Source organism: Urocitellus parryii, chromosome 16, assembly GCF_045843805.1.
Source record: "Urocitellus parryii isolate mUroPar1 chromosome 16, mUroPar1.hap1, whole genome shotgun sequence".
In the NCBI taxonomy this organism is placed as follows: domain Eukaryota; kingdom Metazoa; phylum Chordata; class Mammalia; order Rodentia; family Sciuridae; genus Urocitellus; species Urocitellus parryii.
In genome coordinates this window covers 13,979,421-14,007,337 of record NC_135546.1, presented here as the reverse complement: position 1 = coordinate 14,007,337, position 27,917 = coordinate 13,979,421, and the positions used below count along the sequence as shown (strand labels likewise).

The following is a 27,917-nucleotide window of genomic DNA, read 5'->3' as shown; positions in this document are numbered from 1 at the left end:
TTCCTAAGCCCCCGAATAGGAGATCCTTGCCAGTCCCCCCAGACGCCGCCCCAACACTCTCATGACCCCCTCCTAGCTCCCCCACACCAGCCCCCGTGTCCCCCAGCTCCGCCCCAGGCCCCGCCCTCGCGAGTTCCTTGACTGAGGGCGGCTTCTCGCGTGCGTCCCCAGCTCCCGCCGGCAGCCCAGCGGTCTGTCCCGGGCCGGCGGCCCCCGCCTGCCGCCGCCGCCGCCGGCCCCGCCCCCGGGCACCATGCTGCCCTCGCAGGAGGCCTCCAAGCTCTACCACGAGCACTACATGCGGAACTCGCGGGCCATCGGCGTGCTGTGGGCCATCTTCACCATCTGCTTCGCCATCATCAACGTGGTGGTCTTCATCCAGCCCTACTGGGTGGGCGACAGCGTGAGCACCCCCAAGCCTGGCTACTTCGGCCTCTTCCACTACTGCGTGGGCAGCGGGCTGGCGGGCCGCGAGCTCACCTGCCGGGGCTCCTTCACCGACTTCAGCACCATCCCGTCCGGCGCCTTCAAGGCGGCCGCCTTCTTCGTGCTGCTCTCCATGGTGCTGATCCTGGGCTGCATCACCTGCTTTGCGCTTTTCTTCTTCTGCAACACCGCCACGGTCTACAAGATCTGCGCCTGGATGCAACTCTTGGCAGGTAGGGGAGGGGGCGGGGTCGGAACCCCCAAAACAGGCGCCAAGGTTGGGGTCTCCTTTCTGGAGGAGTCAGAGAGAGATTCTGTTCCTCTGTGCTGAGATACATCCTTGGCCCACCCTCAGGAGCTTCTAGGGAAGGAGATTTAATGAGAGAGACACCTTAAGGCAGCGGGGAGAGTGTTAGAATTGGGTATTTGGGTCCTCATGCGTGGATATATATGCACATTGCATTTATTGATGGGTTAGCATTATGTTGTCGTCTCTGAGTCTCTGTTGGCCGACTTTGTGGAAATAATTTTCTGAATCAGGGCTTTCTCTAGATGTATTCTATTTACATTATGTTGAAAAAAGCATGAGACATAAAGAATCAAGAGCTCTAACTTGGACCTTTAACCCGCTGACATTAACTTGGGTGTTTCACTTTGCTTCTCTGAGGCTTGGTTTCTTCATCTGTCTGTAAACAGTGGAGAGGATTCCAGAGGACAAATCAGAGTATCTGGTAAACTTAAAAAAGTTCTGTAACAAGGGGTGGGGGAGGCTGGCTGTGGTTTCTGTCCAGTCCTAGAGATGTGGGTAGTTGACAGCATCTAACAACAGGGATCTCCAGAGGGACAGTTCTATTCTTTAAAACCCCCACTCCCCTGGCAGGAAGTGTTCTGGTGCCATTCCAGGTGGAAATGAGTCCCTGTGACCTTCTGATGTGTTTGGCTGAGATAGTCATCCTGCCCCAAGTATCAGCAAAAGGCCTTTTGGGAATGAGAAATGCTGAGACAGTTTTCCAGGATCCATTAGAGTCCCCTGTCCCCACCCACCTTTCGATTGAAAACAGATTTTGAAGATTCAGCAACTTGGACATTTGCCTAATTGCAGATAGGGAAGAGAGTTGGGCAGGGGAAAGTGGGGCCAGGAAGGGCAAGATGGGGAAGGATGACTGGTGAGGTTAGGATAAAGTTGGAGCCCTCCAGGGATGAGAAAGAGAAGAGAAAATGTGATAATCATGAATCAGAGAGAGTTTTACAATAACACCTCAAAACATTCAACAAGTGTTCAACCCTGCAAAAGAGATTGCTTGCTGGTGATGTTCAAAGCATTTGTAGGAAGCTGGCTGTGTAGCACGGGGTGTATTCTCTTGAACATCTCCATTGAGGGGGAACCCCCATCTTTTAAAGGAGGAATGTGATATTTGGAAATGGCTGGAAGTCACTCAGGGTCAGGTGTTTGGAATATGATGGGTGATCAAACTAAGCATTGTCACTTGGGATGAAAGCCAAGATATGAGGACAAGGTCATGAGGCTGGTTCCCTTACTCAAGAGGACTTAACAAATGTTGGGAGGAATTATTGACCCACTGGAAGAACCGCACAATCTCCTGAGAGGACTGATTTGAAGAAAGTAGTGAATATTCAGATGTAGATTTTTTTTTTTTTTTTTAGTACTGGGGATTGAACGAGGGTCTCTCTCATTCAACGCAAGCACTCTACTACTGAATGACATTCTAGTCCTTTTTATTTTATTTTGAGATAGAGTCCCACTAAGTTGCTGAGGCTGGCCTCAAACTTGCACACCTCATGCTTCAGCCTCCTGCGTTACTGGGATTACGGGCATGGGCCACCACACCCAGCCCAGATGTGGACATTCTAATGACTTGCTTCAAATCCATCTCATCCCACTCAACTTCAATGTGGATTCTCCTCCTGGTACTGGGGATTGGACCCAGGGTCACTGTATCATTGAGTCACAGCCCCAGTCCCTTATTTATTTATTTTTTTTTTACTTTTTATTTTGAGGCAGGGTCTTGCTAAATTGCCAGGCTGGCCTTGCACTTGTGATCCTCTTGCCTCAGCCTCTCAGGTAGTTGGAATTACAGGTGTGTACCACTGTGCTTGGCTCTTTTCAAATCTTTGAAGAGAGGAGAATTGTAGGATGTGGGGAATATCTTTCCAAATTTCTCACTGGTACCCAGAGACAGATGATATTTTGTGTTTCCATTCTATAATTCTTCCAAAGGCAAGCTGGGAAGAGTATACAGTCAGCTGGACACCCCCCCCCATTCATCAGCCTAAATTTGGAGTCTGCAGATGGGTTGCTGACTGTTTGGCCTTCAAATTCTCTGTAATCTGTGTAGGTTTAATCTTGGGGATTTGATGAACTATCCAACAAACCCCACATAATCATTGAATTTCAGGGATCTTAGCGATCATCTCTTTCATACTCTACTCTCCTCTCCCTGCTTGAGAGAGAGGAGGCTGAGTATAGAGAAATGAGGGTCTACAAGGCCAGCAAAGGAGTAAATGGGGTGTAAGACCCTGGGGTTCTTCACTGTTTCCCTTGTGTTACTGTCCCATTCCTGAGGGTTGAGAAGCTGAGTTGAACGGTTTATTCCATTTTGCTCAGAGAACTTCTGAATTCCCTTGGTAAGTGACTGATTCACTTTGCTTAATCAAGTGACACCAGTGCAGAGGCCAGAGCACTGTGCTACGAGTCATGGGAATGGAGCTCTTGGCTGACTCTGCCAGTGTCTCACCAGTGCTAGATCTTTTTGGTTTAAATCTCAGTTTTCTCATCTGTACAAGGGGGATGTGGGTGCAGTTAGATTAGTTGATTTAAAGTATCTTTTTCAGCTCCTTTCACCAAGATCTTTCACCAAGATCGTTCCATTTAGATCTACACCCCCAGCCCTTTTATAAAAAATTTTGAGACAGTGTCTAAGTTGCTCAGGCTGGCCTCAAACTTGAGATCCTCCTGCTTAAGCAGGAGAAATCCTGCTGAAGTAAGAAAGTGAAAGATCTGTTATCCCCAGAGGAACTGCAGAGAAGCAAGGGGCTTTGTTTGTGTCATAGAAGAGTCAGAATGTGGGCTGGGGTTGTGGCTCAGTGGCAGTGTTTGTCTTGCACATATGAGGCACTGAGTTCGATCCTTAGCACCACATAATAAAGACATGCGGTCCATCTACAACTACAAAAAATTAAAAAGAAAAGAAAAGCAAGTGAAAAATCTGTTATCTCCAGAGGAACTACAGAGAAGCAAGGGGCTTTCTTTGTGTCATATGTTATGTGATTCTTGCTCCTGTGAACTCCCCCCCCGCCAAGTACTGGGGATTGAACTCAGGGTTGCTCTACTGCTGAGCTACATCTCCAGCCCTTTTACTTTATTTATTTATTTATTTATTTTTTTAATTTAGAGACACATTCTTGTTAAGTTGCACAGGCTGGCCTCCTGCCTCAGCCTCCTGAATTGCTGGGAGTATAGGCATGCACCCCATGCCCAGCTTCCTGTGAACTCTTATTTCATGTTTTAGAATCTTCTAAATGCAGAGCATTTACCCCCTGGGAAAATATAAAGAGATATTTCTTTGTTTATCCATCACCTATTCTGTGATCATCCGGGTGCCAGGTGGTGCAATCCATTAGGCATTCTCCCTGACCTCTAGGATCTTAAGTCTATGAAATGCAATCCATACTCTCAGAAAGTTTATGGTCTAGTTGGTTCATTGCATTGGTCGGTAATCTTGCAGTGACAACTGACAAACTCAACTCAAACTGTCTTAATAAATTAAAATGAAGAGGGTAGAATTTATTGGCATACATATTTTGGGGGTCAAAAGTATCTAGCTTGTTGAGTATGGTGGTGCACACCTGTGATTTCAGCTTCTCAGAGGGCTGAGGCAAGAGGATCACAAGGTTCAAGGTCAGCCAGGACAACTCTGTGAGAACCTTTCTCAAAATAAAAAGGGCTTGGGCTGTGCATGTGGCTCAGTGGTAGAGCACTTGCCTGGCATGTGTGAGGCACTGGGTTCAATCCTCAGCACCACGTTAAAATAAAAATATTGTGTCCAAAAAAAAAAAAATAAAAGAATGTGCTTTTTTAAAAAAGATATTGTGTCCATTAAAAAAAAAAAACCACTAGAAATGTAGCTCAGGGATAAAGTACTTGCTTAGCATGTATGAAGAGGCTTTGGGTTCAATCCTCAGTACCCCCCCACACACACAAACACACATACACACACACATACAGTATCTGGCTTTCCAGGAATGGTGGCGTACTCCTGTAATCCCAGGACTCAAGAGCTAAGGCAGGAGGACTGCAAGTTCAAGGTCAGCCTCAATAACTTACTGAGATTATGTCTCCAAATAAAAATAAAAAAAGGACTTGGGAGGTACTCAGTGATAAAGTGCCCCAGTACTGAAACAAACAAAGCAAACAAACAAAAACCAAAACAAAAACCACCCACCAAAACCCAAAATGAAACAAGCAAACAAAAAGCCAAAGTATCTGGCTTCAGGCATGGATGGATCCAGATGCTCAAATAATGCCATACAGAATCTGTCTCACTTTATTTCTTGGTTTCTCTATTTTGGCTCAGTTTAAGTTCACTTCCTTCTCAAAGGTGGCAAATACTGGCAGCTCTGAATTTACATTGCTAACCCCAACCCTGTGGAAAAAGAATGATTCTAGCAAAAGTTCCAGGGTGATTCTTATTAGCCTAGTTTTGCCAAGTGTCCACCTCTTTGTCATGGTGACTTTTTCTAAGGCCTGAGCATGTGCCTATCCCTGGAACCAACAGATGGACTACTGATGGAGAAAAGTCAGTTTCCACAAAGGTAAATCAAAGGTGACAGCTGTGGGAGAGGAACCATGGGTAAGACAACTGCAGACAGAAGCTCCTGCCCTGGGCAGTCTGAGCCCTAACACGTGTCAGGCTGCGCTGTGGAAACCCAGAACAACAGAGGGAAATGAGACCGGAGCTGGGGAGGCCATTGACAGGTATGAAGTATTGGGCAGCATTCAGAACAGAGAAGAAGATCATGGTGGAAATTCAGAGATAGGAAGCCACATTTGTCTTGAGTGGAGCATCCGTGTAGGGGAGCAGCAAGAGAGGCCAGGAAGGAGTATGAGGGTCACTGTGTGCTGGGTTAGGGAGTTTGCATTTTAATTATCAGGCAGTTACGTGCTACTGTGACCACTACTCTAGCTCACGAAAAATGGTTAATGAATTCTGAGCCTTTACTCTATGTGAGAATGATGTGCTAAACATTTCACATGGATATGATTTAACCCTCACAACACTCCTGTGGATCAGGTAGTGTGATTCATATTTTATAGATGAGAAAACTGAGTTTCAAAGAGGAGACTGTCACTTGTCCAAGGTCGTACAGGTGGTAAATAGTGGACTCAGGATTGTGACTCAATCTAAATCTGTTGACTGCAGAGCCAGACCTTTTGGTTAACAGAGTAAGAGTGGTACAGACAGTGGCAGGAAGTTCTGCCAGAATATTGAGTAGAGGCTAGAAAAGCCTGGTAGCTCTTTATGTACTTCAGACTCAGTTTCTCAGGGCTTCTCAGGATGTCTCTGCCATTTGTTTACCTGGTTGTTGCCATTTACTGAGAACGTACAAGGTGCCAACTTCTGTGTTTGACATTTCCAAATTCAGTGTGTTAATTTTCATCTGTTAAAATGGCTTACTCTGAGCTGGATGTGGTGGCACAGGCCTGTAATCCCAGCGATTTGGGAAGCTGAGGCAGGAGGATCATAAATTCGAGGCCAGCCTCACCAACTTAATGAGATCCTGTCTTTAGACAAAACAAAACAAACAAACAAAAAAACAACTTGCTCCAAGGTCACACATCAAGTAGAGGATGGTGCTGAAACAGTGCAAGTCTAAATGGATCTAGACCCTGTTCTGACCACTGAACTGGAAAACTGGGAATACAGAGATTACAAATTAGAGCTCTGTGTACTAAACATTGCAAGTGGGCTGGGTGAGGCTGGCAAAGATGAGGTTCCAGCTGAAGTATGGACATGGCTGGAGGGGGCAATGTCAGGTAGTTGTCTAAAAAGAACAGAGGACATAGAACCTGTACCCTGCCATTTACCAGCTATGTGGCTTTGGATCAGCCAGTGTGCCTCTCTGAATCTCAGTTTCTAAGTCTGTAAAATAGAGATTTTGTTTTGTTTTGTTTTAGAGATATTTATTACACCTTCAAAGTGTAATGGAAAGAAATAGCTGAAATGATGGGTGTAAAATGCTAAGTATGATTTCTGCTCTATAGTAAGCACTCAATAAATGGCCCCTGTTATTCTTATGAAGAACAGTTTGGGAGGAGTCCCTGATGCTCTGAGTTTGCCCTTGCAGGGATGATCAAAGGGCCTGAGAAGTTGCAAACTAAACTGTTAGTCCTACCAGTCAGCTTGCTCAACTCTCATTGTACAGATGAAAGACCTGAGTCCCACAGAGAAGAGACAAGTTCATGGTCATGGAGTGAGACTTGAAACTAGGCCCCTCCCCTGTCCATCCAGAGGGTGATGATTCTGACCATGATTTATTTGATGTTGAGTGCTTACGATAGGCCAGATGCTGCCCTGGTGTTGGGATCGCAGCACAGAATGGAATGTGTGAGGTGAGGCGTTGGAGATGTGGCTCTTAGCTCAGTGGCAGAGTGTGTGCCTGGCACACACTGGGCCCTGGGTTCAATTCCCAGCGCTGCCAACCCATGAATCAATTGATAAAAGAATGCATGAGATGGAATGGAAGCTTGGGGAGACTGGAGGTGGGAGGCGAGAGCAGGGGCTGGCTGGTGTGATCCAGAGGTGAGCCTCTTTCAGTTTTCCAGTTGTGTGCCCTCAATCCCCAGGGGTCTGGGCTATGATGAGCAATTACAGGAGTGCTCATTACTATAACTACAATAGACATCCACATTCTTCTCCAGGTCCCCGGGTTTTGTTTCAGGTTAGGTTTGGAATTTTATTCACTCAGTAAAGCTTTGTAGTATGTGCATGACCCTGCTGAGCAGATTGAGGGATTTCTTTTCTCCCATCCTCCTTTTCTTCCTCTTTTCCTCTCTCATTCCTTTCTTCCTCCCTCAATTCTCCCTGCTGTCTTCATTTCTGCCTCTCTCCCTCTCTCCTTTCTCCATTCCTTTCTTTCTCACATCAACCACTTACCAAAGGTCTCTCAGGCATGCTAGGTTCTGGGAATCCTGCGTAAGAGTCTTCCTCCCAGGTACCTCATCATCTAATGGAAGAGATAAGAAAGAAAACAGGTCATCGCCGTATGGTGCAGCACAAAGAATGATTGACTCTTAACAGGGTATTCTGGGGACACGAAGGGGACTTCTAACATAGTTAAGGACAGCCAGGGAAATCTTCCAAAAAGGGCAACAACATTTGAGACGAACACCCCCTCCTTTTTTTTTTTTTTTTTTTTTTTCTCCCTTGGTGCTGGGACTGGAAGCCAGGAACTCAACATGCCAGGCAAGCACTCTACCACTGAGCTACACCCCCACCCCCAATGTGAGCTGTATCTTAAAGGATGAGTGGAAAGAGAAAGGCAAACCTTTCTCGGTCTGATCAAAGACATGGAGGTAGGGATAGCCTGGTGTGTTTTGGGAACTACACGCAATTAGGGAAGGGAAAGGTAGAAGTTGGGACCAGGGAGGTGGGCAGGAGCTGGATCACAGAGACCCTCTAAGTCATGGAAAGGAGTTTAGAGTTTGGACGTAAGTAGCAGATAGTTGAAGTTTTTTTTTTTTTAATTGTTAATTTTTTTCCAGACTCTCATTGACTTTTTTGCAAAAGTTAACACAATACTTGATAAACAAAGTAAAAAGGATACACATTTCTATATGGCTCCTTCCCACCCTCATCTCCCATTGTTTCTTCCAGAGACAACCTTATCTATTTCCAGGAAATTCCATAAATATACAAGCAAATGCAAATTCTTGTTTCATATATACCCAGTACGTCAGCATTTCATATAGTAACATTGTATATAAGTTTATCTATGGCTGCATAACAAATCACCCCAAAACTTAATGGCTGAAAGTCACAGGAATTTGTTCTCTTTGTTTCCATGCGTCACAGGAGTTTGGAGGAGCTGAGATGGGGGCGGGTAGTTCTGACTCAGGGTCTCTCATCTGAAGGGTGACTGGAGCTTGTTCATGTGCATGCTGGCAGGAGACCTCGAAGCAAGATAAAGGAAGAAGCCACACTGCCTGCCCCTCCACCCCATTTTTAGTGACAACTTCGATTTGGAGATACATTGCATAGGTCATACCATTTATGCATACAAAGCAAAGACGTCAGTGGTTTTTAGTATATTCACAGAATATACAACGTTACTGCAATCGATTTCAGGATTTTTTTTTTTTTAAAGAGAGTGAGAGAGGAGAAAGAGAGAGAGAGAGAGAGAGAGAGAGAGAGAGAATTTTTAATATTTATTTTCTAGTTCTCGGCGGATACAACATCTTTGTTGGTATGTGGTGCTGAGGATCGAACCCGGGCCGCACGCATGCCAGGCGAGCGCGCTACCGCTTTAGCCACGTCCCCAGCCCCCAGGATATTTTTGTTATCTCAGGAAGAAGCCCTCTTAATTCCTGGCTTTTCATTCTCCCCACTCCTTGACAACTACTAATTTACTTCCTCTCTACACTGCCTGTTCTGGACACTTCATGTTCTTTTCCTTGGTACTGGGATTGAACCCAGGGATGCTTTACCACTGACCCACAGCCCCAGTCCTTTTTTTTTTTTTTTTTTTTTTGAGACTGGTTTCACTAAGTTGCTTAGGACCTCACTAAATTGGTGAGGCTTGCTTTGAACTTGAAATTCTTCTGTCTCAGCCTCTGGAGTTGCTGGAAGTACAGGTGAGTGCCACCAAGCCTAGCAGGACATTTCATGTTATATAGTTTTTCGTGCCCGGCTTCTCCCACTTCATATAACGTGTTCAAGGCTCATTCATGCTGTAGCATGTATGAATATTTCATTCTTCTTTGTGCCAAATAATATACCATTGTATGGGTATATCACATTTTGCTTATCCATTCATCCACTGATAGACATTGGGGTTGTTTCTACCTTTTGACTATTGTAAATGATGCAGTGAACGTTTGTGTACAAGGTTTTGTGTGGTTACACACTTTAATTTCTCTTGGCTACGTACCTTCAGGTAGAATCACTGAGTCAATGGCAACTGCATTTTCTTTTTCAAGAATTTAGCCTTTCTTTCTTTCTTTCTTTTCTTTTCTTTCTTTCTTTCTTTCTTTCTTTCTTTCTTTCTTTCTCTCTTTCTCTCTCTCTCTCTCTCTCTCTCTCTCTCTCTTTCTTTCTTTCATGCTGAGGATTGAACCCAGAACCTCACCCATGCTAGGCAAATGCTCTACATTTGAGCCACAACCTTAGTCCCTGGAAACTGAATATTTAACATCTAAATTAAGGGACATCTAGATTGCTTTCCAAAGTAGTGCTACCTCTTGACAGTCCTAACATTCATATATGAAGTTTCTTCTCTCTGCATATTCTCATCATCACCGTTAGAATTTGTGGTTATAGCATCCTACTGGCTGTGAGGATGTCTCCCTGTTTTTTTTTAATTAATTTATTTATTATAATTAGGTATATGTGACAGCAGAATGCATTTTGACTCATTGTACACAACTGCAGCACAACTTTTCATTTCTCTGGTTGTATACAATGTAGTGTCACACCATATGTACAGTCACACATGTACCTAGGGTAATGATGTCCATCTCATTCCACCACCTTTCCTGCACTCATACTTCCTCCTCTCCCCTCTGCCCAAAGTTCCTCCATTTTTCCCATGTCCCTCCATCATGGATCAACATCCACTTATAAGAGAGAACATTTGGCCTTTGGTTTTTTGGGATTGGCTTACTTCACTTAGCATGATATTCTCCAACTGCATCTATTTAACTACAAATGCCATAATATTATTCTCTTTTAATGTTGAGTAATAGTCCATTGTGTATATACAGTTTCTTTTATCCATTTATCTACTGAAGGGCAACTAGGTTGTTTCCACAGTTTAGCTGTTGTGAATTATGCTGCTATAAACATTTATGTGGCTGTGTTACTATAGTGTGCTGATTTTAAGTCTTCCAGGCTAAGGATCTGAACAGATACTTTTCAGAAGAAGATATACAATTGATCAACAAATATATGAAAAAATATTCAGCATCTCTAGTAATTAGAAAAATGCAAATCAAAACTATTCTAAGATTTCATCTCTCATAAGTCAGAATACAAACAACAATATGCGTTGGCGGAGGGGCGGGGGATGTGGCTCAAGCAGTAGCTCGCTCGCCTAGCATGCGTTGGGGCCCGGGTTCGATCCTCAGCACCACATACAAAGATGTTGTGTCCGCTGAAAAACTAAAAAATAATTTAGAAAATTCTCTCTCTAAAAAAAAAAAAAATAATAAGCATTGGCGAGGATGTGGGGGGAAAGATATGCTCATGCATTGCTGGTGGGACTGCAAATTGGTGCAACCAATATGGAAAGCAGTATGGAAGTTCCTTAGAAAACTTGAAACGGAACCACCATTTGACCCAGCTATCCCTGTGTTTTTTCTTTTTAAAAATTATTAATTAATTAATTTTTTTGTGGTGCTGAGGATTGAACCCAGGGCCTTGTGCATGTGAATAAGCACTCTACCAACTGAGCTATATCCCCAGCCCCTGGTTTTTTTTTTTTTTTAATATTTATCTATTAGTTGTAATTGGACACAATACCTTTATTTATTTATTTATTTTTATGTGGTGCTGAGGATTGAACCCAGGGCCTCTCACGTGCAAGGCAAGCACTCTACTGCTTAGCCACAACTCTACCCCAAATTCCTGTTTTTCTTTTTTTTCAGAGACCTTCTTTCTTTCTTTTATTAAAAATATTTATTTTTTTTTTAGGTGGACACAATATCTTTATTTTACATTTATGTGATGCTGAGGATGGAACCCCGTGCCTCCAGCATGCTAGGCGAGTGCTCTACCTATGAGCCACAACCCCAGCCCCTTCCTCTGGTTTTGATATGCATTTCCTCAATCATTGGTTGCCCAAGCACCATTTATTGAAGTGTTTTCCTGTACTTATTGGGCATTTGTGTATCTTCTTTGCAGAAATGTCTATTCATATCCTTTATTCATTTTTTAATATAGGTTATTTGTCTTCTTGAGTTGTATGTTTTTTTAAAAAAATACATTCTGTATAGAAACATTTTTTTTTTAATTTTTAGATTTTGAAACAGGGTCTCACTAAGTTGCCCAGGCAGTCAGAGAACCTGCAATCCTCCTGCCTCAGCCTCACCAACTGCTGAGATTACAGACCTTTGCCACCATACCTAGCATATTGACTGTCCTTTGAAGCACAGTAGTTTTAAATTTATGCAAAATCCAGTTTATCTATTTTTTTCTTTTGTTATCTGTGCCTTTTAGTGTCCTTTCTGAGAATCCACTGCCATATAGAGTAACAAAGATTTACTTCTCTGTTTTCTTCTAAGAGTTTTGTAGTTTGGATTTTTACATTTAGGTCTTTGACTCATTTTCAGTGTGTGTGCATTTGTCTGTGTGTGTATGTGCACGTGCGTGCGTGCGTGCGTGCGTGCGTGTGTGTGTGTGTGTGTGTGTGTGTATTGGGGACTGAACCCAGGCCTTTGTGCATACCGAGTACACATTCTATCACTGAACCACACCCCAATCCCTTGAGTTAATTATTTGTATGGTAAGAGATAGGAGTCCATTTTCATTCTTTTGAACCTGGTTATCTAGTCCTCTAAGAACCATCTATTGAAAAGATTACTCTTGGGCTGGGGATGTGGCTCAAGCGGTAGGGCGCTCGCCTGGCATGCGTGCGGCCTGGGTTCCATCCTCAGCACCACATGCAAACAGAGATGTTGTGTCTGCCAAAGACTAAAAAATAAATATTGAAAGGTTTTCTCTCTCTAAAAAAAAAAAAAAAAAAAAAAAAAAGATTACTCTTTTTATTTTGGTTCCAGGGATTGAACCCAGGGGCACTTAACCAGCCCTTTTTATATTTTAATTAGAGACAGGGTCTCCCTAAGTTGCTCAGGGCTAAATTGTTGAGACTGACCTTGAACTTGTGAGCCTCATGCTTCAGCCTCCTGAGCTGCTGGAATTATAGGCACACGCCCTGGTGTCCAGTTGATTACTCTTTCTTCATTAAATGATCTTGTTACCCTTGTAAAAAAATTGATGGGCTGCTGGGCTCTGTGGCTCACACTCCTTAATTCATCTACACGGGAGGCTAAGGAAGAAGGATGGAAAGTTGGAGGTCAGCCTGGGCAACTTAGTGAGACCCTGTCTCACTAAGTGAGACCCTGTCTCAATATAAAAAATAAAAAGGACTGGTGATGTTGATTGGTGGTAGAGTGCATCTGGGTTCAATTCCCAGTACCTCCAAACAACAACAACAAAAACACAGCAAACAAACAACAAAAAAGTCCCTGTTCCTAGCACCTCCATATTAGGAAACAGGTTTCCTACCCATGAACTTTTCAGGGGCACATTTAAACCATAGCAAATAAGTAATTACCTCATGAGACTATTTAAAGATTAATAATGAGTATATGTACATACCCTGGCACAGTGGGTGCACTCAATAAATGTTCACAATTGTTATTAGTTGTTGATTTATGATTTGAATCAAATCAGTGGTAGAACAAGAAAAGAAAGGCTGGCAATTGGGACCAGTTAGGGGATGAGCCTGGAAAAGTAATGAGGTCCCACTGTGAAGCTCCTTGGAAGCTGTGCCTTGGTGTCAGGATTGTCCTTAGGCAGTGCAGTCACTTTCAAAGGGTGCAAGTGTGGCTAATGTGGATTTAGAAAGATGTCTCGAGCTTCAGGCTGTGCACCTGTCATCTCAGCAGCTTGGGAGGCTGAGACAGGAGGATTGAGAGTTCAAAGCCAGCCTCAGCAAAAGTGAAGCGCTAAGCAACTCAGTAAGACCCTGTCTCTAAATAAAATACAAAATAGGGCTGGGGAGGTGGCTCAGTGGTTGAGGCCCCTGCATTCAATCCCTGGTACCCCTGCTGCCCCCCAAAAAGAAAGATGTCTCAAGCAGCCTCTGTGAAGAATGATGCACTGGATGGAGGCTTGACTGGAGGCAGGGAATCCAGGAAGAAGGCTGTGACAGTGGTCCAGGAGAGCCATGCTCGGGCTGGGGGTGGGCAAGCAGAAGAGAGATGGGAGACCTGTTTAGGAGCATGATGGGTGTGTGTTGGGGGTGAGGGCAAGGCAGGTGCTGTGTGTGACACCAAGTTTCCTGCATGGATGATTGGGTCTCTGAAGTGACATTCACAGGGGAAGAAGGAGGAGGACCACGATTGGGAAGTGTTGGGTTTGAGGCCCGTGTGGGATGTGCAAGAGGAATGGTTCAACAAGCAACTGGGTGTTTTGGTGTGGAGTTGAGCAGAAAGTCCCGGGTGGGAGATGGACATCATCATAGTGAGGAGTCATCTGAGTGAGGATGGAATTGCCTGGGGAGGGTGTGTGGAAGGAGAAGAGGAAACAGCTCAAGAAACCAACCCTTATGAGGCAGGAGGAGGAGGAGCCAGAAAAGGAGAGGAGTCACAGTAGCAGGAGGCCAGTGAGCAGCTGCGGAATGATGGCTCTGAGAGAGACTACCTGTTCTGAGCAGAAAGGGGTGGGCTGGGAAGGGATGGAATCACTTGGAATGGGGGGAAGGCAGCAGAGACTGGTGCTGGGGATGGAACCTGGGGCCTCCAGCATGCTGGGCAGATGCTCTACCAGTGAGCTATACCCCTAGCCCTAGAATTTCATACCCTATAAAACTATGCTTCAAAAGTGAAGGAGAGGGGCTGGGGATGTGGCTCAAGTAGTAGTGTGTTGCCTGGCATGCGTGAGGCACTGGGTTCGATCCTCAGCACCACATAAAAATAAAACAAAGATATTGTGTCCACCTAAGGCTAAAAAAAAAAAAAAAAAAAAGGGAAGAGAGGCCAGGCCTAGTGGCACAGGTCTATAATCCCAGCCACCAGGAGGCTGAGGCAGGAGGATGGCGAATTCAAAGCCAACCTCAGCAAAAGCAAGGGCCTAAGCAACTCAGTGAGCCCCTGTCTCTAAATAAAATACAACATAGGACTGGGGAGGTGGCTCAGTGATTGAGTGCTCCTGGGTTCAATCTCTGGGACCTGCCCCCCCCCCCCAAAAAAAAAAGTGAAGGAGAGGCTTTGTGGAGTGGAACACGCTTGTGATTCCAATCCCAGGCAGGGGGATTGTAATTTCAAGGCCAGTCTCAGCAATTTAGTGAGATGCCATTTCAAAATGAAAAATAAAAAATAAGAAAGGAGTAGGACGAAGCTCAACAGTGGAGTGCTTGCTTGTGTTTCATGTATGAAGCCCAGAGTTCCATCCCTGGTATTGCAAAAAACAAACATGAAGGAGAAAGCTGATCACTGCAGCAGGTGTCCATAATCCCAGCAACTCAGAGGCTGAGGCAGAAGGATCATAAATTCAAGGCCAGTGTGGGCAATTTAGCCAGATGTATCTCAAACTAAAAATTTAAAAGGGCGTGGCAAAGTGCTTGCCTTATATGTGTGAGGCCATGAATTCAATGCCCATCACTACAAAAAAAAAAAAAAGTTATATACACACACTTAGTGGATGTAACAAGTAGTTTGTTTAAAATGATAGCGACAATGTATTCATGAATATATGTGTGTGGGTGCATATATATGTAGTGAATAATAACAGTGATATGGGCACAGGTGGAGGAGTTGGGATTATTTTGATATTACAAGGTATTCACACGACCCACGAAATCATAGTATTTTTTTTTATTTTTTTGGTACTGGGAATTGAACTCAGGGCACTCAACCACTGAGCCACATCCCCAGCCCTATTTTTGAATTTATTTAGAGATAGAGTCTCACTGAGTTGCTAAGCGCATCACCATGTCTGAGGCTGGCTTTGAACTTGTGATCCTCCTGCCTCAGCCTCCCAAACCACTAGGATTACAGGCCTGCACCACCATGCCTGGCTTCATAGTGTTTTTTTGAAACACTATGGATTTAGAACTGAGTCCAATAGTGCACTCCTGTAACCCCAGTGACTCAGAAGGCTGAGGCAGGAGCATCACAAGTCAGAGATCAGCCTTGGCAATTTAGTGAGACCCTGTCTCAAAAAGTAAAAAGATTAGGGGGTGTAGCTGAGTGGTAAAGCACCCAGGGGTTCAATTTCCAGTAACAAATAAATAAATAAATAAATAAATGTATGAATGAACAATATTCTAAAGGAGAGAAAACCAAAGTATGTATGATATTACATATGATGTTCAGTTAAAACCAAAAAAGGCAGGATAACCGAAGAGAGAAACAGGAATAAACATCAAAGGCAACAAATAGAAACCAATAACAAACATGGTAGGTATTAGTCCAGCAGTATCAGTAATCATTTTGAATGGCAAGGTCTAAATGCACCAATTAAAAACAGGTTGTCAGAATGGATCCAAAAACAAGACCCAGGGGCTGGGGATAGAGCTCAGTTGGTAGAGTGCTTGCCTTGCATGCACAAGGCCCTGGATTCAATCCCCAGCACCACACACACACACAAAAAAAAAAAAAAAAAGAAAGAAAGAAAGAAAAGAAGAAACCGAGACCCAATTTTATGTTGTCTTTCAAGGAACACACTAAGATGCATATGGATTAAATGTAAATGGATGGAGAGGCTGGGGCTGTGTCTCAGTGGTGGAGTGCTTACCTAGCACATGTGAGGCACTGGGTTCGATCCTTAGCACTGCATACAAAAATAAGCAAGTAAAATAAAAGCATCCATCTACAACTACAAAAAAAAAAAAAAAAAAAAGTAAATGGATGGAGCTGGGCACACTAGCACACACCCAAGTCCCAGCTGCTAGGGGGCTGAGGCAGGAGGATTGCAATTTCAAGGCCAGCCTGAGCAATTTATCGAGGCCCTAATAAGCTCAGTGGTCAAGCACCCATGGGTTCAATCCCTGGTACAAAAAAAAAAAAAAAAGAAGAAGAAGAAAAAAGAATTCGCCGTGCTGTTTCTTACCCCTCACAAAGGCTCTGTGAAATGGGTAGGGCAGATGTTGTGATCCTCATTTTACCCGTGAAGAAATTTGGGCAGAGAGGTAAACTGAGCTTGCCTAAAACTGCAAAGGACAGAGCTGAGCCTCCTGTGGAGGCAGGACAGGTGGGATGTGTTTCCCAAGTATGGGACCTGCTGGATGGCACCAGGCAGCCTGCAGTGTGCACACTGTTCCATTTGCCTTCTTTTATAACTTGGGAGAGAAGGTGTTGGTTTGGTGCTAATGTGTCTTCAACTCCTCTCACACTTACTAATAGTCCTTTAAACAAAGAGATCAGCCCTCAGCGCATTTGTCAGGGAAAAGTGTCTAACTAGAAACTAAGAACACTGTTTTGGTTTCATTATATTTATAGTGTCTTTCTTTTTATGGCAAATGATTTTGGTTTCTTTTTCTTTGAAAGTGATTAAATTTACTTATTTTTCTCTCCATACTAGGGATTCAACCCAGGGGTGCTTTGCCACTGAGCTGCATCCCCAACCCTTTTATTTTTATTTTTTATTTATTTTTTTGAGACTGGATCCCAACAAGTTGTGAGGCTGCTTTTGAACCTGTGATCTTCCTGCTTTAGCTTCCTGAGCCACTGGAGAGGCATGCACCACTGCCCTTGGCTAGACTCACTTTTACTTAAAAAGCAAATTGAATCCCTGGTACCCACCTACCCACTACAAAAAAAGTAAGTCTATTAAAATAAAAACACAAAATAGGGACTTGTCTGGACTTGAATACAGATCCCACCACTTACTGAGTGATATTGGATAAGACAGTGAATAAATTCCTCCAAGTTTTGGCTTTCTCAGAAAAGAGGGTGATATTTTTCTCCACCTCATAATTGTTTTTTAAAGATTAAATGAGATGATGACTAGTAGGAGTTTAGCAACCTGGCACATAGTTAAGCATTCAATGTTATTTTTTTTTTAAAAAAAAAACATTCTTCTCATTCCTCTTCTTTTTAAAATGTCTTTATTTTTATGTGGTGCTGAGGATGGAACCCAGTGCCTCATATGTGAGAGGCAAATGCTCTACCACTGAGCTATAACCCCAGCCCCATTTTTTTAATATTGATTTTTTTAGTTGTGGTTGGATACAATATCTTTAATTAATTAATTTATTTATTTTTATGTGGTGCTGAAGATCGAACCCAGTGCTTCACACATGCTAGGCAAGTGCTCTACCACTGAGCTACAACCCCAGCCCCCAACCCATTACAATTTTGATCCCATTCTTGTAGTTGAACATGATGTGGAGTTTCACTGGTTGTGTTTTCATATATGAGCATAGAAAAGTTATTTCTGATTCATCCTACTGTCTTTCCTATTCCTATCTCCCCTCTCTTTCTTTCATTCCCCTTTGTCTAATCCAATGAACTTCTATATTTCCCTTCCCTACCCTTCCTTGTTGTGGGTTAGCATCTACATATCAGAGAGAACATTTGACCTTTGGTTTTTTAGAACTGGCTTATTTCACTTAGCATGATAGTCTCCATCCAATCTCTGGCAAATGCCATAATTTCATTCGTCTTTATAGCTGAGTAATATTCCATTGTGTGTATGTACCACATTTTCTTTATCCATTCATCTCTTTTTTTTTCTTTCTTTCTTTTTTTTTTTTAAAGAGAGAGTGAGAGAGCAGAGAGAGAGAGAGAGAGAGAGAGAGAGAGAGAGAGAGAGAATTTTTAATATTTATTTTTTAGTTCTCGGCGGACACAACATCTTTGTTGGTATGTGGTGCTGAGGATCGAACCCAGGCCGCACGCATGCCAGGCGAGCGCGCTACCGCTTGAGCCACATCCCCAGGCCCTCCATTCATCTCTTGAAGGGCTCCTAGGTTTGTTTCATAGCTTGGCTATTGTGAATTGAGCTGCTATAAACATTGATGACACTGTGTCACTGTAGTATGCTGATTTAAGTCCTTTGGGTATAAGTCTAGGAGTGTGATAACTGGGTCAAATGGTGGTTCCATATCAAGTTTTCTAAGGAATCTCCATACTGATTTCCAGAGTAGTTGTACCAATTTGTACTCCTACCAGATATGTATGAGTATACCTTTTCCCTTACATCCTTGCCAACATTTATTGTTACTTATATTTTTGATAATTGCCATTCTGACTGGAGTGAGATGGAACCTCTGTAGTTTTAAATTGCATTTCTCTAATTGCTAGAAATGTTTAACATTTTAAAATATTTTTTGACTCTTTATATTTCTTCTTCTGGGAAGTGTCTATCCAGTTCCTTTGCCCATTTATTGAGTAGGTTATTTATCTATTTTTTGGTGTTAAGTTTTTTGAGTTCTTTGTATATCCTGGAGATTAATGCTGTATCTGAGGTGTAGGTGGTAAAGATTTTCTCCCATTCTGTAAGCGGTCTGTTCATGCAATTCCCATTTAAATTCCAATGACGTTCTTCATAGAAATAGAAAAAAGTAGTCATGAAATTCATTTGGAAAAATAAGAGGCCTAGAATATAGCCAAAGTAATCCTTAGCAAGAAAAGTAATGTAGGAGGCATCACAATACCAGACCTTAAATTATACTGCAGAGCTATAGTAACAAAAACAGAATGGCATTGGCACCAAAATAGAGTTGAAGACCAATGGAACAAAATAGAAGATACAGAGACATACTCAGATAAATACAGTTATCTCATGCCAAAGGCACCATAAACATACATTGGAGAAAAGATAGCCTCTTCAACAAATGGTGCTGGGAAAACTGGAAATCCATAAATAGTAGATTGAAATTCAATCCCTCTATCTCACTCTGCACAAAAATCAAATCAAAGTGGATCACGGACTTTGTCATCAGACCAGAGACCCTGTGCCTACTAGAAGAAAAAGTAGGCCCAACTCTTCATTCTATCCACTCAGGAACAGACTTCCTCAACAAGACTCCAGGATGGAGGTGTCGGGGGCCTCCTGAGCATTGCTGACCTTCAGATCTGGAGTCGAAACTTCAGCAGCCATCATGACCTACCTTCTCAGAAATTGTCTTCCTTTAGACACTTCATACGAGCTCAGTCACCAGATGAGGAGCTTTGTGTCCCTATGACCTATTCACTTTTGTTCCAGTAACCTGTCCAGCAGATTCCAGACCAAACCCGGTTCTTCTCGATGAGCTCCTGGTTCTGGGGTACAGCGTTCACATCCTTCTCTGATGTTCCCCAGGGATGGAGGTGTCAGGGGTCTCCTGAGCACTGCTGACCTTCAGATCTGGAGTAGAAGCTTTGCCAGCCTTTTTTTTTTTTTTTTTTTTGGTACTAGGGATTGAACTCAGGGGCACTCGACTACTGAGCTGCATCCCCAGTCCTATTTTATATTTTATTTAGAGACAGGGTCTTCTTGAGTTGCTTAGGGCCTTGCCATTGAGGAGGCTGGCTTTGAACTTGAGATCCTCCTGCCTCAGCCTCCCGAGCCACTGGGATTACAGGTGTCACCACCATGCCTGGCTTCCTCAGCCATCACGACCCACATCCTCAGAATCTCTTCTTTAGACATCTGATAGGAGCTCAGTCACCAGATGAAAAGCTGTTGGCAGGGTCCTACTCTTCTCACCAGAACAAGTCAGTCTCCCCAATATTAATTTTATTAATCTAATTTTATTAATCTAATTTTGCCATAATACCTGCTGTTTGGAGCAGTCTGTGGACTGTGGAGCTACTGGAGGGAGGAGGGGCCTTATCCTAAGACTCCTGTGCCTACACTAGTGGTTTTCAACCAAGGATAATCACCTCTCAGGGAACATTTACCAATGTCTGGAGACATTCTCAAAATTCTTACAACATGGGATTGTCACTGGGATCTAGTGGGCAGAGGCCAGGGATGATGCTAAACATCTCAGGGTGCATAGGATGACTCCACTACCACAAAGAGTTCTCCAACCTGAACTTAGATGCTGAGGTTGAGAAGCCTTGCCCCATTGCATCTTGCACCTGTGTCTGCATCTTGTTGTCAGCTGGCTCTTCTGCCAGCTCCTAACTTCCAAAAGACTCTTGAACTTGAAACCCAAAGACCTCAGCCCGTTTCTTCATCCAGCAAATGGGAATGCTGGAGTCTTTCCTGACTATGACACTCCATCTCTTGATGGTTGAGCCTCTTGGGCACTTGCCTGGCCTGATCTCTTCTTTTTTCCCTCCAGGTCCAAGGAAAACCGTGTGTGTGTGTGTGTGTGTGTGTGTGTGTGTGTGTGTGTACTGAACACAGAGGTGCTTTACCACTGAGCCACATCCCCAGTCCTTTTCATTTTTTATTTTGAGACAGGATCTCAGTAAGTTGCTTTGGGCCTCTCTAAGTTGCTGAGGCTGGCCTCAAACTTGCAATCCTCCTGTTTCAGCTTCCTGAGAGGCCCATATCACCACCCTCAGCAAGGAAAACCAGCTTTGACCTTTCTCCTTTTGTCTGACTTCTGGGTGCTTCCCATTCTTGGAGTTGCCTTTCAGGGCCAAGAGCCACCATTTGAAATCCTACAGAGCAGAGGAGGACAAAGGAATGCTCCAGCTTTCTCCAGCCACCAGTGTTATTTTGGGTCTCAGCTCCTAGTTGGTTTCCTCTGAAGCACTCTTGACATGTATAACGATTCTATTTGTGTGTTAACGTGATTGAATTTTAGAGCACAGGCCTCAGACATGGTGCTGGTCTGTGGCCCCAGACACTGCATAGTTGTAGGGCACATAATTGGCACTCAGAAATTTAGTGTGGAATGTATGAACTGAGAGGAAGGAGAGGAGAGAGAAAGGGTGAGGGGATAAATAGAGGGAAGGAAAGTGAAGAGGGGGGGTGCTGAATGAATGTTAAATGTTGAGACACATAAACAAAAGGGAGAGTCTAAGCTCAGATTTGAGTCCGGCGTATGGACAAAGAAGGAGATGGGAAGGGAAGGAGAAAGAGCGAGGGAGGACCAAACACAATGTGCAGGGAAGGAACCCGAGGTCTCCCTGCAGTAAGCTTAAGCTGTGAGTTGGAAGGCTAGAGTGCTGGGATACAGGAGCGGTTTCCATGGAGACACGGATGCTCTGGCGAGCAAAAACAGACTGTGTGGCTGTGGCCTGCCACTGTAGTGCTCAGGAAGAGCAGGGAGGGAAAGGAGAGGGACAGGTAGATGGCCAGTGTAGATTTGTGCCCATGCCCAGGCTCTTCCCTACTACATCTCACTGGAGACTCAGAGGCAGGGGATGGGAAGGCAGAAGCACCTTCAGTAGGGCTGGGAGACGCTGAGGGCTGAGGGCTGAGTGCAGGACAGGTAATAAGACCACTCTTTCTTCCTCTGCTCCTGTGTGTTTGGGCCTCTTCCCCTCTGCAGTAGGGCCTCAGGGGGTCTGGCAAAGTGTCAGAGGTCTGTGGGGAGAGGGATGGTCAATCCTTCCCAGTAGGCTCCTCCTCTTCCCGCACAGTCAATGCAGGAGTGCCCCAGGGCTGAGTCCTGCACCTTCCCTTCAGTTTCCATAATTTTCAATCTCAGGAATTTAAATACCCACAAGTGCCCACAGCAACCAAATTTGACCCTCCAAACCATTCCCCTGCGTTCCCGACTTGCCTCTCTATTGGAGTGTCCAATGGTCATCTTCAGATTTATTTCTTTTTTCTTTTTCTTTTTTTGTGGTGCTGGGGATTGAGCCCAGGGCCTTGTCCATGAGAGGCAAGCAAGCACTCTACCAACTGAGCTATATCCCAGCCCAAGACTTGTTTAATTCTTCAACTCATTTCTGCTTTAGGGCTTCCGTATTTTCCATTTCCTTTGCCTGGATCTCTTTTCCCAGTCTTTGAGGGACTGTGAGCTCCAGTAGATCAGAGATTGCCTTGGAGGAGTGTAGACAAAGCCCCCTAGAATTTGTGTGTGATCCAGTCACTTTTGGGCAGCCCTGCATCAGGATGAGGAGCACATGTTAGGGAGTGGAGTAGAATCCCCTCAGCTTCTTGCAGAAGAGGGGTCCCACTCTGCTGGAGGCTTGAGGAGTCTGGGGCCTGGGGAGCACTGCCTTGCACAGTAGATGAGGGAGTGGCAAAGTTGAGAGCCCCCTTCCCACCCTGGATACCAGGTGGGCCACATACACAGTGGACAGAACTGACCACCACCCATAGTCATCGCTGTCATCTGAAAGGAAGGTTAATCACACTCTTGGCCTCGAGGGCCCCATACTTCCAAACAGAGCCCTGTGCAACCTTCAGATCTTAGACATAGAGACCCCGAGGCTGGCGCGACTGACAGATGTAACAGGGCAATAGTCAGGCAGGGTCAGCTCTGCAGAGGAGACAAGTCTCCACCTTAGCCTTAGTCCCAAGCTTCTGATTGGCCTGTGATACAGCATGTGCCCCTCTCAGGGCCAATCGCTGTTACTAGAGGAAATCAAGGAGCTGATTGGCACAGGCTTGAGCCAACCCAGTCTAAGTGCTGGAAGAGATGGCCCTTAGCATCAAGGCTGTGGTTGGCAGAGGTAAAGTAGGTAGGTCGCTTAACCAAAAGCAGGTGGATGCCAACCAGGGAATTATTTAGAAGTCCCCTCGGCCTTCTCCCTTTTTCTGGCTAGTTTCTTCCTCCTCACCTGAAACCACTCCCCATTATTTATTTGCATAATTATTATTTTAATCGTTATGACTAGTTTTACTACTAACAGCTAACATTTATCCTTTATGTTTAACACTGATGCAAAGCACTTTGTTATTCCCCCTGTAATTGTTGCAACTACTTGATGATATCTGCATTCTCCCCATTTTATAGATCTGTAAACCGAGGCACAAAGCTGAAGGAATTCACTCTGGGTCACACATCTGGCAAACAGCAGAGCCCTCTTAACCATTTTGCTGTAATATTCCACTCCCCCAATGAAAGTTCCATGGGACACAAATCTAAATGCCCCTTCCCCTAACTTGTCTGGTACCCGCACACAGTAGGCCCTCAAAAAATACTGCCTGTATGAATGCCTGCCTCTGTCCTATATGTTATAAGCGTTCCTTCCTCACCACCCTGCGAGGCAAATACTGTGTTTTCTAGTTTTCTGGCAGAAACAGGTCCATTCAGCCACTGCAGCGCCCTCAAATTCACTCGGCTAGTAAGAGAAAGAACTAGGTTCAGCCCTGCGGTTGGCACTTGGTGTCCTGTTTTCCTAGCGCAGTTGCCGGGTTGGTTATTTGCAGCATCTTGAATGAAAGGGAAATGGCTCCATAAACAATAGTTGAATGAAAGACAAAACAAGAACAAAATGAAACAAAAAAACAAACAAAAAAAGGCCAGGGTGTGAGATGGTATGAATTTAAGATTAGCTAGGATGTTAAAGGGAGCTGGAGGAGACTGCTTTACTACTTTCTTTCTTTCTTTTTTTTTTTTTTCCTTAGTTTTTGGTACTAGGAATTGAACCTAGGAGCATTTTACCACTAAAGCTCCATCTCCAGTCATTTTAATTATTATTATTTATTTTGAGATTGGGTCTTGCCGAATTGCTAAGGCTAGCCTCAAATTTGCTATCCTCCTGCCTCAGCCTCCCGAGATGAGGGGATTATAGGAATGTGCCACCAGGGCAGGCTTGCTATTTTCTCATTTCCCAGAAGGTTTCTGGTGGAGGAGTTGATTTTAGAGGGGAGGGAGAACGCTTTGAGGGTTCTAGAAAGTTCCTTGTACCAATGTCTGTCTCTGGAACCTACAGGACTTGTTAACAAGTGTTGGCATTGGTGGGCTGAGCAGCAGCACTGGCACCCAGACAAAGGGAATTTCTAGAGTCCCCAGGATCTAGAGAGTAACGATCCCTTCTTTCTCTCTCCCTTCCTGACCATGGCGGTGGGCCCGGCTCTTGCCGCCAGCTCTGTGCCTTGTCCTGGGCTGCATGATCTTCCCCGACGGCTGGGACGCCGAGACCATCCGGGACATGTGCGGGGCCAAGACAGGGAAGTACTCCCTGGGGGACTGTTCGGTGCGCTGGGCGTACATCCTGGCCATCATCGGCATCCTCAACGCCCTCATCCTCTCCTTCCTCGCCTTCGTGCTGGGCAACCGGCAAACAGACCTGCTGCAGGAGGAGCTCAAGCAGGAGAATAAGGGTGAGTGCGGGAGGGCAAGGCTGCGGCCTGGGGTTGGGGCAATTTCAGGTCAAAGAACCAGTCGTGCAAAAATCAGAAACGCTACAGACGACACATTGAGTTTGAGAACAGCTAGATGAAATCCCTCAGATCTGATCATTTTCATGCCCTAGCAAACCCACCTAGCAAAACCACCCCAGAGTATAGACCCTTAGAAATGCAGAAAACAGCAGGTTCACAGCAGCAAACAATTAAGAACAGCTACATGGCCAGGACCCAGGGGGGATGCCTCCGCCATGTAAAAATGAACCCACTTCAGTTACCTGTAACAGAATGGATGCATCTGGGTAGCGTCCATTTGGGTAGCATAATATTGAGAGGAAAAAATAAATCCCAGAAGATGACAGAATGATACAATTATTGTGCTCAAAACCAAGCAAAACGAAGCAATGTTATTGTTTAAACATATGGTAACAGTATGTGTCTTTTTTTTTTTTTTAAAGCAAAGAAATGATAAATACAAAAGGTAGGATGGTGGTTATCTGTGGTTGGGATGGAAGGGGAGGAATCTGGAGCATGAGATGGGGGCATGTAGGTATATGCAAATCACTGGTAGAGTTATAGTTTTTTTTTTTTTTTTTTGTACTGGGGATTGAGCCCAGGGGCATCTACCACTGAGCTATACCCCAGCCCTTTTTATTTTTTATTTTGAGACAGGGTCCCACTAAGTTGTAGAGGCTGGCCTCAAACTTGTGCTCCTCCAGTTTTTCTTTTTCTTTTTTAATATTTTTAGTTGTAGATGAATACAATACCTTTATTTTGTTTTATTTGTATATGGTGCTGAGGATTGAACCCCATGCCTCTCATGTGGTAAGCAAGTGCTCTACCACTGAGCTACAACCTCAGCCCTCCTTCAGTTGAATGGTGTGGTTCATAGGTGGTTATGACAGTATGCTATCTATGTAATGAATAAATTATATATTATATTAGTATATTATAGGTTAGTATAAAATTTTTTATATATCAAGTAACAATAAAATACAATGTAGAAAAAATTTACACATAAAGCCAGAGTCTCAGGGTAACTGCCTTTGTCAGACCCTTTTCTGTGTGTGTACACACATCATAACATAAGATGAAGCAACTGTATGCACTTTATTTTACTCTTCTTTCAGAGACTATTATAGAGGTTTTTAGGTCTCCACTATTATTGACAATTTTACACTGAACACCTTTGTTCTGCCTTTTCATACAGATGTTCAAGTGTTTCCTTGGAATTTCAAGAAGTTGAATTGCATGCTCAAAAATTTTAATTATAAGCCAGGCATAGTGTGTGCGTGTCTATAATAATAGAGATTTGGGAGGCTGAGGCAGGAGGATCAGAAGTTCAAGGCCAGCTTCAGAAACTTAGAAAGATCCTCAACAAAACTTAATGAGACTCTGTCTCAAAATAAAAAGGGCTGGGGGATGTAGCTGGGTAGTAAAGTGTCCTTGGGTTCAATCCCCAGTACCAAAACAAAACAAAAAATGATAGTGCCAGATGATTCTTTAAAGGGGTGGTATCAAGCACAGTCTTTTGATCCAGAGGTCTGCCTGCCCCCAGAGCTGGGAGACTGCATCTGTGTGTTTGTCTGGGTGTTCATTCTTTACTCTGAAAATGGGTAGTAATTTTCACAGTTACCCTCTTCCTTGAGCATGTGCCAGATCTATGTGTAGCACTTTGCATGAATTATACTCATCTTTTTTGGGGGGTGAGGGTCTCTCCTCTCCTATACAATAGAAATAATGGTAGTGAGGATTAAATGAGATAATGTATGCACCATGCTCCCTCATTTGGTAGGAGAGGACAATTGGTATCATGGCAGAAGTCTTAGACTGTGAAGGCAGATCGAATTGGAAGCAGGCTGGCCCTAAAAATTACTTAGCATTGAGTATTAGTTCTCTGAACTCCATAAAATGAGGGTGATGTTAGTTCTCTGAACTACATAAAATGAGCCACCTCCTAGGGCTGTCAGGTAAAGAAGAAAGATTGTGTCTGCAAAGAGAAGAGCAGGGTCTGACATATGGGGAACTTGCTCACCAACACTGTCAGTCCTCCCCACTTCCCATCAGACAGGCATCAGGAGCACTTTTACAGAGGAGAAAGCAAGCCCAGGTTTGGAGAGGTGGGGTAATTTGCCCAAGGTCACCTAAATGGTAGAGTGGTATTTAAAACACAGGCCCTAGTCTAAAGTCCAAGCTCTTCAGCCTGGTGAGGCAAGAGACCTTCTGCTCCCTTTTCAGGATCCTCCTGGGACACTGATCTGCTAACTTGTCCTGAGAGACCCCCTTCTGGTACAAAACTGTCTCCCCCAGGGGTTTCTGTGGTCTTGGTGTGAGGTCAGGGCCTGCCCTTTGGTGGCAGATTTTCAAAGTGCAAGACCAAGACTGCTGTGGGCCCCTTCTGAAGAAAAGACTCTGAGCTGACCAGGGCCAGTTCCCACTGGGGATCTCTCTTCTTTCTCCTTAATGCTCTTAACAGTTGTCAAAGAGGAGCCCCATTTTGCCTTCATTCAGGGCTGGGGTTCTCCATCCCGCATGGGGGGTTCAAAATGAGCCGGGCTTTCAGTTCGGTTCTGAGGAACAAAAATCAAAACCCAAATAAATTACCACAACTTCTAAGATTGACTATGTGCCAAGTCCTTGGCTGACTATTTTTTTTTCAAAATTTTTTAGTGATACTGGGGATTGAACCCAAGACACTTTACCACTGAGCCACATCCCCAGCTCTCCCCACCCTTTTCTATTTTTTAAAAATAGTTTTTAGTTGTTGGATCTTTATTTATTTATGTGTGGTACTGAGAATTGAACCCAGTGCCTCACTCATACGAGGCAAGTGCTCTTCTACTGAGCCACAACTCCAGCCCCCGCTTACTAAGTTTTGAGACAGGGTCTTGCTAAGGTGCCCAGGCTGGCCTTGAACTTTCGATCCTCCTGCCTCAGCCTCCTGCTCCCGTGTCACTGGGATTCTAGGTGTGCACTACTGGGCCTACCTGACACTGTCTCTTTTGACCCTTCAGAATTACTTTGTGAAGTAAGCTATTACCACCATTTTACAGATGAGAAAATTGGGGCTTAGGGCTAGGTTGGATGGCGTGTGCAAGGCCATCATCCTGCTAGTCAGTGGTTTGATTGGCATTTCATAGCCTGTGCCGTGTTCCCTCACTTTTGGCCTGAGGAGTGGCTGTGGGGAGCCCTGATGGCCTGGTGGTCTCTGACTTTTTCCATCTCTCCCTCTCTCTTTTAGATTTTGTGGGCTCTACAGTGAGCTCTGTGTTGCGGCCAGGGGCTGACGTTTCTGGATGGGGAGTCCTTCCCTGTCCCGTGGCTCACTCACAGGGACCCTGA

The 27,917-nt window shown here is 44.3% G+C and overlaps 1 protein-coding gene across 1 annotated transcript; it reads left to right on the top strand.

Moving 5' to 3' along the window:
- The first annotated feature begins 253 nt into the window (after positions 1–253).
- Lhfpl4 (LHFPL tetraspan subfamily member 4) lies at positions 254–27,917 on the top strand. Its single transcript, XM_026383129.1, has 3 exons — positions 254–659; positions 24,315–24,551; positions 27,817–27,917. The coding sequence occupies exons 1-3, from the start codon at positions 254–256 to the stop codon at positions 27,915–27,917; spliced, it is 744 nt and encodes a 247-aa protein (XP_026238914.1).

Coding starts and splice junctions, on each gene's coding strand:
- Lhfpl4 (XM_026383129.1), top strand. CDS start 254: ATGCTGCCCTCGCAGGAGGCCTCCAAGCTCTACCACGAGCACTACATG. Junction 660..24,314: donor CTGGATGCAACTCTTGGCAG/GTAGGGGAGGGG, acceptor TCTTGCCGCCAG/CTCTGTGCCTTGTCCTGGGC. Junction 24,552..27,816: donor GCTCAAGCAGGAGAATAAGG/GTGAGTGCGGGA, acceptor TCTCTCTTTTAG/ATTTTGTGGGCTCTACAGTG.